General features: G+C 31.8%; 1 protein-coding gene across 2 annotated transcripts in view; it reads right to left on the reverse strand.

Annotated features, from left to right (window-relative positions):
- The window catches only part of NLGN1 (neuroligin 1), a 779,124-nt gene that overhangs the window by 517,533 nt on the left and 245,821 nt on the right, over positions 1–15,770 (reverse strand). Inside the window, exons 3-4 of one of the 2 annotated variants that reach the window (XM_070373059.1) lie at positions 12,679–12,738; positions 6,591–6,743 (exon numbers count right to left, since the gene is read on the reverse strand). In XM_070373059.1, coding sequence (XP_070229160.1) covers positions 6,591–6,743; positions 12,679–12,738 — 213 coding nt within the window. The remainder of the gene's footprint in view (positions 1–6,590; positions 6,744–12,678; positions 12,739–15,770) is intronic. The other variant, XM_005889928.3, reaches the window with a different exon arrangement.

Genomic DNA, 15,770 nt, shown 5'->3' on the forward strand with positions numbered 1-15,770 from the left:
AGTATGGAATGAAGCAGGGCAAAAGCTAATAGAATTTTGCCAAGAGAACGCACTGGTCATAGCAAATACCCTCTTCCAACAACACAAGAGAAGACTCTACACATGGACATCACCAGATGGTCAACATTGAAATCAGACTGATTAATTTCTTTGCAGCCAAAGATGGAGAAGCTATATACAGTCAGCAAAAACAAGACCAGGAGCTGACTGTGGCTCAAATCATGAACACCTTATTGCCAAATTCAGACTTAAATTGAAGAAAGTGGAGAAAACCACTAGACCATTCAGGTATGACCTAAATCAAATCCCTTATGACTATACAGTGGAAGTGAGAAATAGATTTAAGGGCCTAGATCTGATAGACAGAGTGCCTGATGAAGTATGGATGGAGGTTCGTGACACTGTACAGGAGACAGGAATCAAGATCACCCCCAAGAAAGATAAATGCAAAAAAGCAAAACGGCTGTCTGAGGAGGCCTCAGGGAGTTGGTGATGGACAGGGAGGCCTGGTGTGCTGCGATTCATGGGGTCACAAAGAGTCGGACACCTCTGAGCAACTGAACTGAACTGAACTGAGAACCATAAATAAATTCTCCTATGGATACATGGTAAGGAAGGGAGCCAACACATCTGTGTAGCGGCACTTCGATATTTAGGTATCAGGGTAAGAAAGAACAAAAGGAGCTGAGAAGGAGCAGATAGTTAGGCAGGAGGAAATCCTGGCATCAGCAAACAAACAAGCATACACGCAAGGGACTAGTAACTGTGTCCTGTGCTATGGAGAGATGAGATAAGGTAAGAACAGAGAAGTGACCAATGGAATTGACAATCTGAAAAGCTCCTATCTATCTACAGTTTCTTTTTTTCCAAAAGACAAACAATATCTCTATTCCAGGAGATCATTTAAGCACTCAAACTAAAATTGATTACCATCCAGCCCCTATTAAACCTCAGTTAACACAACTGGTATTTGAGAGAAGAAATCTATGGACCAGGTTAACTATCATTGCTTTATATTGGTTTTTAGTTCTAGTCTATTAAATGTGAAACCACCAAATGTCTTACTTGAACTGCATTTGGTTAGTTCTTTGCTAAAATGACACTATAAATGTTGTGGACATTCATCAATGTGTCTTTGGCTTTTACAGAGGGTTAGTATATAAACATGTGCTGAGAATATTTCTATATCTTCTAATGGCATAAAGACTATCACATGATTTCTATTTTTTTATTTTTAGTATTCCAAATACATACAACTCATGATAAATTTCTCTGTAGTATACTGTGAAAAAAACGTCTGTGTATTTTTCTGATATACACGTTTCCTTTATCTCATAATAACAATTATGAGATTCAATCCATTATCCTTTTTACTTTGCCTCTAAGAAATTGGGATACATATTTATGTTCAATTCCAGTATATTTTCAAAGCCTAAATTTCTGAATCTTTCTCTATAATCTATGCATTCATATTCCATATGGTTTTATCAACCTATGTACATGTGTGTGTCACAAGTCACTTCCAATTTTTTGAAGCAGAAAGAGTATAAACAAATACAAATAAAAAGAATGTCTTTCTCTCTTCATTTAATCCCATCCTTCACGGTTTTGCTCAAATACTACCAAGTCCATGAAAACATCTCTGACTCTTCAAGGACAGATTGATTCCCTCTTCCACCTACTAATAACACATTTGGATGACAGGGTGATATTAGTATCATAATATATAATATTTGATTATATTATATATATATCTCTCTCAAATATAAGGTCATATTTAGAGTTTGTTTCTTTCAGGCTTCAGAGCCAAAGAAATTTGAAAAATGCAAAAAATAATGACAAAACATTGAGTCACTTAAATGAATATATTTTTCTTTTTAAATCATGATCATTACCTAAACTTTAGCAAATCTGATAAACTTCTCTGATTCAAATAAGAATCTCATCACTGTATCATGTTGATCCATCTGATATTCTATGTTTTCTTTCTCTGTTGTTCTGATTTTTTATATATCAAGTGACCATGTACATACAAATCAATTAATAAATACATATTATTATAAAATATGAAGTAGAATATCAATATTCTTTATTGATTGCCTATTTCCTCCCTCGATTAGACTGAAAACTCTTTAAAGATAAGGATTGTACTATTCTTATATTTATACGTCTTAGAAGATATACAGTATTAGAAACAAGTGTTATATATTTGATGACCGACAACTCCAAATTTAAATTTATTTCTTTCATTTGTCTCATAATATTTGAAGCATTATTATTGCATAGACATCATACTTATAAGAATTAACAGGTCTCACAACAATAGAATAAATATCAATTTAGGTGTTCATTAAAATTTATATTCAGTAATGTTAATAAAAGTTTGTTTTAGATGGCTTAGCCTTATATGACATTATGCTGTTGCTGCTGCTAAGTCGCTTCAGTCGTGTCCGACTCTGTGCCACCCCAGAGACGGCAGCCAACCAGGTCCCCTGTCCCCGGGATTCTCCAGGCAAGAACACTGGAGTGGGTTGCCATTTCCTTCTCCAATGCTTGAAAGTGAAATGTGAAAGGGAAGTCGCTCAGTCATATCCGACTCTTAGCGACCCCATGGACTGCAGCCCACCTGACTTCTCCATTCATGGGATTTTCCAGGCAAGAGTACTGGAGTGGGGTGCCATTGCCTTCTCCACATGACATTATATAGTTAGCTAAATATAATTCTTCAAACATAACTGGTAAATGAACTAGCACTTAATTATTTTTTCCATAGATGGGTAGTAGAGACATTAGATTACTAAGCAAAATATTTAATTAGACCCTTTACTAAGAAGTTGCCAAATGTCCAGAATTATCAGTAGCTCTGAAATATTTAAGAGAATTTTTTTCTAAAATAAATCACATGTGTTTGAATTATGAATGCATAATTGCCTCTAAAATATCCATATCAAAATAAAACTATCTTATTATATTTCCATCAAATAAAAACTTTATGTTTATCTAAGATCTCCATAGAGATAATTTTTAAACTTTTTTTCTCTAAAAAACAATAAATTTATTCTAAATTTAGAGAGGGGGTTGAAACACATTTTTAACACTAAATTAGTGAATGTATGCTTCCATTTTTAAGATCTGAAAATATATTTGGATGGTTTCTATTTTCAAAAATGTTTATTGAGTATCTCCTCTTAATACAGAAGAATTTATTTCATATTCCCTTTCAATGCTTGTCCATAAGTACATATACTTATCCTATGTAAAATAAAAAATTATTTAATACTACTTTCCTCTCTTAAGACCACTTAACCAAAGCATTTCTCACTGTTTCCAACATTATAATTTTTATTCTGATTTTTTAACCATATACTATTGATAGAACACTAAAAATAACTATTAATAATTATTTAAAAAAACATTTTAAAGAGTAATTTATATAATATGTATTAGATAACAGAGGACAAAGAGTTAAAATAAGGACAAAGAACATATACAACTAAAGTCTAAATTTTTACTAAAAGAATGTGACAGTGAATAACATATAGTTGTGGAGAACTTTAAGAGAACCTGAGGAAGTAGGTTAGCAGGCAGAATCCTCTATACTCTAGCCATTTTTTTTTCATCAACCTTATTACAGTTTTTTTTATCACCACCAATATAGCATTTCCAATGCAATGATAGAGATAGTCTGCGTTACCATTTTGAAGGAAACCAAGACAGGGTCTTGGTTGGGAAACAATGTTATCACTGGAGGTATTTTTTTTCCTTTTATGCTAATTCTACTTTGCAACAAACAAAATATATATATATTTTTCATATAAAATACTTTAAACTGTGAACTTGGCTGCTAGATATCTGTATGAAATTTTTGACTGAAACATTATCACATTTTACTTATTGCTAAAACAAACTTGTAATAGTTTTCCTCTGGGATGGCAAATTCAAAGCAAAACTAATTACATTACCTGTTTCAGTCAACTTGATATGTTTTGTCAATCACCTGAGATCAAGTCTCATAATTAACCAATTTATACATTGGACCCCAAAATTCATTTCCATAACACCAAAACATTCAAATCAAAACACAGCTCAGGATATACTCTGACATGTGATCAAATCTTATTTTCTACTTAAAGTCCAAAATTCTCCCAAGAGCCAACTAAATAGCAATACTTTTGGATACCACACCCAAGAAAACTTGGCTTACCTTGTTACTGTTAGACAAAGTATTAACTACAACTAAAACCCTACAGTCTTTACTCTTGCAGTCCCCCTGGTACATCGGCTGTTGTTCTAGTTGTGGTATAACACACGCAAAGTGTGCTGAAACAAATATTTTGATAATTTATTCTTCATGAATTAATTCACTTAAATACTTTTTCTAAGGCCCAACACATATTTTAGGAAGTCACCAGAAAATATCGGCTCTAGAGGTAAGGTTCCAAAACACCCCTAAAAATGTTTCACTAACAAAGTTTAGTACTTTATGGTGTAAGGGCAGATAAACATTAGGGTATGATGTCTCTTAGAGGAACAAAGGAGCCCACTAAAGTTTAAATCCTAAATGCAGCAGAGCCAGAGCAAATATTTAACACTGGAAAAATTATCCATTATCAACCCCAACACTGCCTGCCATTATACAGATGAAGTTCTTCATTTTTTAACTGGTGAATCTTTTGGCCTGAAATCCAATCATTTAGAATACACATTTAAAGAGGATACAAAGATCAAAGTCACGTCTTTATCAGTTCCAAATAAATTTTTAAAAATGGGCGAAACTTGTACTAGCATAACAGCACAAGTTACTCTATGAGATCTTATGTGAGTATAACCAATCATAGGCAACATGATGTATGGCCAAAAGACTTTTTAAAATAAAATCACTGAATATAACTATGCAGATCTTCAATCCTTGAAAACACTATTACCATAATTTGGCATCTAATTTTGAATTTTCAATTGGAAAACTAGTCACTGCATCAAGATTTTCAATTTAATAAATTTAGAAAAATATGAGAATAATAAACATTAAAAACAATTTAGCTATAAACAGTGCCATAATTAAAGTTACATGCATTAAAGATAGTGAAGATTCTCACATTCAAATCTTGTCTAACAAACCAATGACAACACTAGGATATTTAAGATTAATTTGAGAAGATTATTATTAACATCTCTTTATATATCTTCTAACATGGAGAGTTTTCATTGGCGTGAGGTCATTCACCCCTATGTAGTGAAATTATAAGAACATCTGAACCAATGCATGATTACACATGATGGGTACTTGAACTGATGTGTATTTGAACAATGCTACAGAAATATTTTACACCTACATTGCTAGAGTGTACCTATTATATTATCCACCATATTCCAAATTCAAAATTGCACACTAGAAAAAGATCAAGTCTCACTTTGCTTTGCTAACACATCCCCTTCCCCAAAACACACAACCTTGATTGACAAAATTATTCCTTTTTATATTTTAAGATTGGCATAAACACAGAACTAGGATTACATAGAAGGGATTAGAATAATAATAACTAACACTGATGAGAAAAATAAACTGATTCTCAATGTGGCTAAAATAAATGATATGAACAATTATTGTGAAGGAGAATATAATTCAAACTTGTTTTTCAAAATGTTTCAGAGTAAAGAATGAGTGTAGTATCTCTTTGTGCCCAAGTAACATAAATTATAACTTCTAAGTGCATAGTAAGAGATAGGACTTTGATCAATTAAGATTTAAAAAACAACTTCTTGTAATAATTGTACTCTTAGCAAGTATTTTTAAAACACCACAGATAGAGGAGTTTTATTAAATGATACAGATTTTTTTACTCCTTAAATTGTGATAATACTGTAAAAAAACAAACTTATACAAGTAGAATAGCAAGTTTATACCTATTTCAGAGTACTTGATAATTTTTTTTAAATAATAACACTGCTCTATACTTTTCTTCAAAAAACAAAAGATCTAGAGTTTGATTTTGTTTCACATGCATATACATTATTGAACACACTGACACTTTGTGAAATCAATGTATGTTTTGCAAATCAAATAATTCAACAAATGACATCTAAACAAAATATTTCTAATTACATGTGATAAGCTAAAAACAAACCAACACAGCAAAGGCAATCATTTCCCAAAGCTAGTCCATACACATATTCTTGAAGAGAATATAAACTAGTTTCTACGTTCCTGGCAAACCTCAGCCAATTTTATAGCATTGTAAAAAAGAAATGCAGAAGAGAGAAAAATCTGTCCAGAAACTAATTCTTCTTAAGAAAGGCCCTGCCATTGCTGCTTTTCACATTTCTATACAGCCAAGCTAAGAAGAGCATTCTTCAACAATGTGAATAATGTCATTACCTTTTATCATTAAATATCAAAACTAACCCTAGCTGTCTTTTGTCAAGTAATTTATGAATATTTATAGAATTAATTGAAAATATAAAAAATTTTGCTTCAAAATCAGCAAACATAGAACAATGAGTGAAAGGAAGCAAAGCAAAAAAAAACAAATCAAAACAAAATTATCATATCTTCATGGAATGATGCTGAAAAAAAAACAGAAACTTCTTACCGAGTACCCCAAGTCGATAGTTGACTGTGATGACGATCACATTGCCATAACTTGCCAAGACACTCCCATCATATAAATTTCCAGTCCCTTCCATATATGAGCCACCATGGATGTATACCATCACTGGTTTGGGACCCCCACTGTCCCGAATATCTGAAAAACAAATGATTGGCAACTGTTCTTATCCTCTACATGCATAATGAAGCAGAGAATATATTTTCCAATTTAGAAACAAGAGGGCATGATGTTAAAATAATTCTTTAAATTGTTGTCTTCGTTAAAGTGTTTCTTAAGCAACTTGTATTAAGATCTATTGCTGAAAAAAGCAATGAATATTTGTTGTTTTCTTTCTAAAATTTTGTTAAATATTATAAAACTGAATTACAAAATTTGGGATAATTGCAAGTAGGTGTGAATTTCAGTGCTATTTTTAATTGATTTCTGATGTGACTAGTATTGAAATAATAGAATGATAATGATTCTTAAAACTTCTTTTAACAATTGTTTAGACCGCCTTTGGAATTTATGAGCTAAAAACTAAGGACAATGCTATCACTGCTATTATGAATAAAACACTCTTTTCCCCATCTTAATTAATGTAAAGATTCATATTGAATGCATCATAATTACACTGAATAACTTATGCTCCAATTTGAGAACATAATTATAACATTATATTTTACAGAATTTGAAAGAAGTATCATTTAACTATTCAAGTACTATCAGATGAATTGCAGGCAATAGAGTGCAAAAATCTATATTTTTATCTTTGTTGCATTTAGGGGACTTTCATTCAAATGATATTTTTCAGTTCCATTCAAGTCATCTGTTCATTCAAATTACCCTTATCCTTTGAAAGAAGAAAACTGACTGACACTTTGACTCTATGATTTTGTCATGTAGACATTAGAGAAAATAGAGCTAAGTTCAAGTGAACAATTCTAAAGTTTAGAGTGATGTTGAAGTGATTTATACAGTTCTAAATTTTAATCAAATATATTTGCTTTTCTAAGATACTTTACCATGATTATGTAGCTTTCAACAGGGTCTAGAAATAATATATAAGGGAAACACTGGATAATTTTAAATGGTAAAAAATGTACTAATTTCTAGAGACAAAAAATGCTAAACTGTATATTGGTTAACATTGGAAGTGAAGTCACTCAACCGTGTCTGATCAATGGACTGTAGCCCACCAAGCTCCTTCGTCCATGTGATTTTTCAGGCAAGAATACTGGAGTGGGTTGCCATTTTCTTCTCCAGGGGATCTTCTTGACCCAGGGATCAAACTTGGGTCTCCTGCATTGTAGGCAGACTCTTTACCATCTGATCAACCAGGGACTGCATACTGGTTAACAAGGTTTTAACTGTTATATAAATTGAAATATTATATGTGTACATATATCTGTATGATTATGAATATGTACATACTTGAAACACTATTATATAATAGCCCATGATCTCTTCTACCCACAATTGAAACCAAATTATACCAAGTGTGTAATCTTTCTTTTTTAATGTTAATAGTAATAAAGTATCATTTAATATGGCTTTGTTTCTTTGCTTTTGACATATTTTATCAAACAAATCCCCTACATCATAACAATTGAGGTTTCAGCTTTCAGAATAGACTAATATGATACAAACTCATTGAAAAAACTAGTGATAATTTAGAGGCTGCTTTACATTGTTGTTTTAAAAAAAATAAGGTGACAAGCAGAAATGTGTCAATTTTTCTACTATAATAATCATTTTTTTCAATGAAAATCATTGTAAAATCAGGAATTGTAGCTCAACTTCTTAGTCCAGATTTTCAAGTTGGAGAAATAGCTAATTGCAGAATTTAGAGACATTTTTAAATGTCTAGTTTAAATTTGACTTAATATCTAGTATCAGTGTGAGTTTACCATACTCTCTCCTCCCCACAAATGTGTACTTGAGAAGTGTCTTTAAGTGGTGAGAGGAGGATACTCTGACATAAAAACCATCTACTAGACACACCCTACATTTAGTGAAAAAACCTAAATGTATTTTCTCCTTAAATCCACGAGAGGGAAATCATATTCACTCATTTGTAAGACTTGGGGGGCTCATAGAGATGTTAGGCTTATAGAAAGAAACAATTCTGAAATTGTCAAACTCTCCTCCTTAAATGCCTGTTCACTGCACACAGTTTTAGCTTATTTTTCTAGTATGTCTGGCACCGAAGAAGCAATAATAAATTATTAAATCAAAATCATTAACTGACTATTCACAGCAGACACTGTACTTTGCTAATTGTATGCTTGGAGGTAGCACAGAGGGAGGCTGTTTCAGAATTCTTCTTTAATTAAAATTACATAGAATTACAAAGCACCAACTGTGAACAGTAATGAAATCTTGGTAGAACCATTCTGTTCACCTGGAAAACAATATAGGCACACATTGAGAAGACCTGCCACATCTTATACACCTAATATAGCAGAATGGAGTAGACAGTGCCAGAATACACTGAAAATATGACAATAGATTCTAGGAGGGATTCTAAGTGGCATCTCTCTAGTTTTCTTTGAAAATTAGACTTGAAAGGATTACTGATTGATTGGGCTGATTTTAATTTCCAATTTGTCTTTCCAAACTTCTCAATGATTTCAACTTTGCTTAAGTACTTGAATGTGTCCAGCAGCTCTTTTCCAGAAAGTTCTATAAAATTCTAATGCTGTGTTCTAAACAATATTTATTTTTGTTTGAAGTAACCCTGAGGTTAATGCTAGGTAGTATATTAATCACCAACATAGGCAACACTCTTGTACATAAAAACTCAATACTGCTAATAATAAGTTTGGGAAATGCCATATTACATTCCCATACTACAGAACAATTGCTAACTTTTGATAGTGCTTTATCAGAGTGGCTCACCTTTAGTGGCTCATTAAAAACTTTACTTTTGATAGCATTTTATCATAGGGTCCATCTTAGATTTTACTTTTCTTCATAGTCTACAGGTCTTTTCTGATGTAAATATAAATAGTAAATTGTTCAACTATAATAAAAATAACAACATAACAATAAAGGTAGACAGTTTAATATAAATATAAATTTTGATTTTATAAAGAACTAGACTCTATAAATGAAATTGATATACCAGATAACCTACTATTGAATACTATCAACTAATGCCATCATTTTAATAATAAAATTTGGAATAGCCACGTGGTCTTGAGTGCAAATATATCAGGTGTAATAATTAATAATGAATTTCTTAGAGCCATATTGTCCCTCTACTTTGTCTCATATGTTCCCTTAGAAATTAAATGCATTTCACCTAAGATATCTGACTTTGCCTGAACAGCTGCTACTGACCTCACTAAAATCAAAAGAATACTCTCAGAGACTAAAACACTAGGTCAGGTTTAGTAAAACTACAAATATTCCTAAAGTATGCTTATATTTTCTGTTATTTACAATGTCTTAAAGTTTTGCTAAGCATCTAGGTCTTTGAACTAAGGGAGAAGAAATACTATACACTACTGATTATTTTTATTCTAAAATTTTTACAGTAAAAAAAAATTTTTCAAGTTATAAACGAATAAACTGGAAACTGAGTAGGTATCTTGATTTTAAATTTTAGTAACTATTTTATCTTTCTGATAAATCAAAAATTTAAGCCAATGTAGCAAGTGCCAATAGCTCTAGAGCAGTCAATTGGGATTTATTCTTGCCTGACAACCAATATTTGAAGTCATAATTTCCTTTAACAGTCCTGGTGAATAATTATTAGTCACATAAGTACTTGAACATGTTTACTGGTTTCTTTTTTCTTAAAGGATTCATGCAGTTTTTAATTGCCCATCATTTAGAATTTGGGGGCATCTAACGCAAAGAGTCTGACACGACTGAGAGACTAAACTGAACGAATTTAACATTGGGGGTATTGCCTGAATCAAATCTTTCCCTGATACATTTAAAGACATTTCAAGAAATTTTTTGCCCTCTACTCATTTGATGAACCTCAATTATTATTCAAAGGTTTTTATCCTGGAGGGTATTTGAATTTATCCTTATCTGCTAAACAATTACCCAAACAACACAGAGGAATAAGAACTTGGATTGATTTCTTGGACTCTACACTTATGAGTCTTTAAAAATATTTACTGATTTGGTAACTCTTAGGATAACTGGCTTAATACTCAACCTAAATACTACCTGCCAATTTAAGTTGGGGTTTAGGATATTTTTAATGCCTATTTGAAAATGTTAAGTATGCTTCAAATTATGTCTATGAGATATACTTACATTTACAGGGCTTAGTTCACTGTGGTTGTTCAGAGGTATCACTTGTAAACATGTAAATATCTTACTTGATGCTGTTTTACCAAAAGCAAAACAAAAGTAGCACATAAAATCAGCCATCAAAATATTTTTTTAAATGGGATATGATATAAACAAACATTGTGAGTATTCTGGGAAAATTTGGAATTACAAAGTTACATCAAGGTCCCCAAGTGTAAGCTGTTTTCATAGAGCACTAGGAACAACAACCCACGTCCTCAAGGTGAATAAATATCTTTGATGTTTTAATTCTTCAGATTTCCAACAGGGTTTAAAAAAATCACAATTTGTATTTTGATATTATAAATTTATTTTTAGCTATTTAGCATTAAAAATGACAATCTTGGGCAGCTATAAAGACTTATTTCAAGTATAATGACTGTGTTGTATTTAACATTTAACCCACTGGTAGTATTCATGGCAAATGAATATTTAATCAAATGTCATAAATTTCATTTAATCAAAATAATTCTTAAATTTTATAAAAATATTAACATCTAATAAATTTTTTAAACATTTAATAATTTGTTTCTATAATTTTCTATTCTGAAGTAGTTTATTAAATGTATATATCTTAATGAAAAAATCTCAATTGTTTAGTAAGAACACATTCATAGTTGTTCCTTATGGAACTAGCACTTCTGCTGGCCTGTGTGTGGATTATCTTGTTTTGGAAAATCTTTCTTACCACATTATTGTTTTCATGAGATTTAATTTCCAAGGTTCTGGGAATTATTTTTAAACCTAGGATTATATTAGTCATTTCTATAAGAATCATAACTAGGGTGGCATTAAAAAAATTAATTGGAGGCAAAATCATAACTAGGGTGGCATTAAAATAAAAAAACTAATTGGAGGCAAATGAACTGAAAGACTCAATGGGCCTCTCTAGACACTCCATTTAATACCAGGTAAAGGTACATAATGGAATGAGAGATCTCAAATCAATCTAGTGAGTACTTACATGTACAGAGTATATCAGAATTGTAAGTCATAAGAAAATTGGAAAGAGAAAATAATTTTGATATTAGTATAGTATGAAGACATTATTACTTATAGTTAGCAATAATCTGAAATTCAGAATATTTTACTTGCCCATCTTCAAATTATGTGCCTTTGATATTAAAAGATATTCATTTAATCTTCTCAGAGTTCTTAAGTGGTTAAGTAAGGTTTACTACAATTATCTAAATAGGTGTATGCCTTTTACATCCATATCATTTTATTATTGATGTAATATTTAAGCACATAAACACAAAACAGTATTTTTTTAACCTAAATTATATTGCTCAAGAAACACTTTATATCAGCTTTTAGCTTGTCCTTCACGTTATTAGGTGTGTTTTTTTTTAAACAAATATAAAATGTCAAAATGAAACATTTTGTATTGGGTAAAATATTTACATAGATTAGAAAACATGCAAAAGGCGTACAAAGAGACTACAGGGAAGAGATTGTTAGTTCAAAGAATATGGACAAGTTTCAGTCAAAATGTGGAATGAAACATATCAAAAGTCAGTTCAAGAAAACAACAACAAAAAATGCCCCTCTTTTTAAAACGTTGTAATGGTTGGCATCAAAATCAAAATTTAACATTCATTTTTTAAAAAATTAAAAATGTATATTCATATGTAACAACAAGCAAGAAGACAAAACACATCAAAAACGGGAATTAAAAACAACTCTTCAAAAAAAGACAAGAAGCAAAAAAATAGAAAAGGGTGGAAAAAGTGATTGAGGCCCTTGTCATGCAAATAGATTGGGTGGAGAAAAATACCTTCATCTTCAGCACCGTCATTATCACCTAAATCATCTGTCTGTTTCTTTGTAAGGGGACCTAGGATTGAGAACGGAGAAATGGAGGGGAAAAAAAAAAAGACAATTCAAGAATAAACAAGACTGAGGGGAAAAAATAAGTGCAAATACTAAAATTCTCAAGGACTATTTTCAAAAAGCATGGGGGAGTGATTATATCAAAGTTGGTTATCTATTTTGTTAAAAAAAAAAAAAAAATTCCCTTTCCCCAAAATATCTCAGATTTGGCTTGTGAATATATCCAGCATAAAAAATACATATGGTTTGAAAGTCACATCATAAGCAAAGGAAATGATTTTTTTTAATACCAACTGCATACAAAAAAAGTAAACAGTTTTATTAGCTGAAAGAATTTAATTTATTCAGTGTCTTTTCTAATTTGAATTGGTGACAACAACAAAGAAAGTAGGCCAAACTCATTCATTAATTTGGGACAATATAATACCATTAGGGAAAACAGAGATATAAAAATTTTTAGGGTTTTTTCTTTTCTTTTCTTTTTCTTCTGTTTTATTGTAAAAGCATTAACACTTAGGTTTTACGCATTTTTATGTCATACATTTTTCAAAACTGTGATTTTTTTTAAAATTACTTGTCATTACACAAATATTTCCCCATGTGTTTTGATTAAAAAGTAGCCGTGGATTTAAAACCTTTGCAACTTGCACAAATGTATGAAAAAATAATCTCATCGTTTGGTAGAACAAAGGTACCACTGTAGAAGTCAGTGTTCGTAATTAAGGCAGTTACAGAGTCAGGGCTTATATTTCATAATCAGTTTAGAAATATAACGAATTATGCCCTAGTGCAATTTCATGCCCAGTGTAGTTATTTATAATGGGTCATGTTTTAGGATAATAATTGTATTAAAATACTGTGAATGTTTAATAAATGTTTTATTATTCTTAACAATATTAATTTGCTAAGAATAAAGTAGGACACCAAAGGGGAAGTCAAAGACCATATGAAAGTAATTTTAAGCATCACATAATTGACATATTCAGCACACAAAAAAGCATGTGAAGCCCTACATTTCTTTTTGTTTCCACAACCATTTAATTTGTATGGCATTTCATAATCCTCATGCAAAAAGCAATCATTACAAACACATAACACCCAAGTTAAAAGACAGCCAACCACATAACCATAAGCAAGAGAATTTTGTCATGCATAAAATAACAGCTATAGAAAAAGGAAGGAAAAAAAGAGGACTGAACACCATATGTCGATTTTAATAATATAAATAGTAAAGAAGCAGGCATTAATTCTAAGCACACTTGATAGGAAAGGACTGTTAAACATTTTGAGAAAGATTTCTAAGTCTTTTCAGCGATTACCATGTATTGTTTGTAATTCAAAACTACATTTAATATCACAGCCTTCAGAGAATAAAAAACACCATCCCAGGAAACGGAAAAAAATGAGACATATATAAGTATCATCAGCTCAGGGGGACAGCCTTGAAAAATAGGAATAACTGACAAAGATCAAAAATTGGAAATAGAGAAATTGATGATGTAACAGAAGGGACCCATTGATAACTCAATTGTAATGTCATGGTTTCAAGGCCATTCCCAATACAAGGGAGCTCTACATAGTAGATTAAATGGTAAATTTCATAGTCCTGCAAGTAATCATTCCACTGAGAAGAAAAACTAGATGAAAGCAATAGTTTACAATTAGCACTCCTTTGCAAGTTCACAGAAATCAAAATTTCTTGAATATAACCCTGTTTAAATGAAGAAAGTGTCCTCAGTATTATATGATGTTCATGCAACAATGTTGCTGCATTTCTGAAAAATAGAAAAACATTAATTTCGATTTTAAAATTACTGTATCAGAACTATATTTGAAATATTGAATATCTTACACCATGTAAAATATTAGACTTAGAAATATGTTTAACACTTCTGTAATTACCTAAAGGAATAAATTAATAAACCTCAACAAATATATTTTCTTGCATTTCTATTTTCAAGGACACCATATAAAAATTATGGTTTTATTTACCAGTTAACAACACAGATTAAAGTACAGGATAGTTTCTTATTGATGCCAAAATACATCTGTTTTCCAATTTTAGCTAAATTACTTAATTTGCTTAACTCTTGGCTATATTAGGAAACCTTTAGTGTACGTTTGTTTTGAGGTGGAATGTGGCCAGGGTAGTTCTCAGGTTGTGCTAGAGCAGCACTTTGTTACATGGAAGACAGGTTTCATAAGCAGCCTTTGAATCCAGCTAGTCAAGTGTAACTGAGAAGGCAATGGCACCCCACTCCAGTACTCTTGCCTGAAAAATTCCATGGACGGAGGAGCCTGGTAGGCTGCAGTCCATGGGGTCGCTAAGAGTTGGAAATGACTGAGCGACTTCACTTTCACTTTTCTTTTTTTTTTTTTCCCTTCTTTTTTTTTAAATTTTATTTTATTTTTAAACTTTACATAATTGTATTAGTTTTGCCAAATATCAAAATGAATCTGCCACAGGTATACATGTGTTCCCCATCCTGAACCCTCCTCCCTCCTCCCTCCTCCCTCCCTATACCATCCCTCTGGGTTGTCCCAGTGCACTAGCCCCAAGCATCCAGTATCGTGCATCGAACCTGGACTGGCAACTCGTTTCATACATGATATTTTACATGTTTCAGTGCCATTCTCCCAAATCTTCCCACCCTCTCCCTCTCCCACAGAGTCCATAAGACTGTTTTATACATCAGTGTCTCTTTTGCTGTCTCGTATACAGGGTTATTGTTACCATCTTTCTAAATTCCATATATATGCGTTAGTATACTGTATTGGTGTTTTTCTTTCTGGCTTACTTCACTTTCATGCATTGGAGAAGGAAACGGCAACCCACTCCAGTATTCTTGCCTGGAGAATCCCAGGGACAGAGGAGCCTAGTGGGCTGCCATCTATGGGGTCGCACAGAGTTGGACACGACTGAAGCGACTTAGCAGTAGCAGCAATGTGAGCTCAAATTTTTCTTTGCTAAATTGTTATTTCAATAATTTTTGGAGACAAACGTAAACCCTATCACAATTACATTAAGTGTGTGGC

The sequence above is a fragment of the Bos mutus genome, chromosome 1 (genome assembly GCF_027580195.1).
Source record: "Bos mutus isolate GX-2022 chromosome 1, NWIPB_WYAK_1.1, whole genome shotgun sequence".
In the NCBI taxonomy this organism is placed as follows: Eukaryota; Metazoa; Chordata; class Mammalia; order Artiodactyla; family Bovidae; genus Bos; species Bos mutus.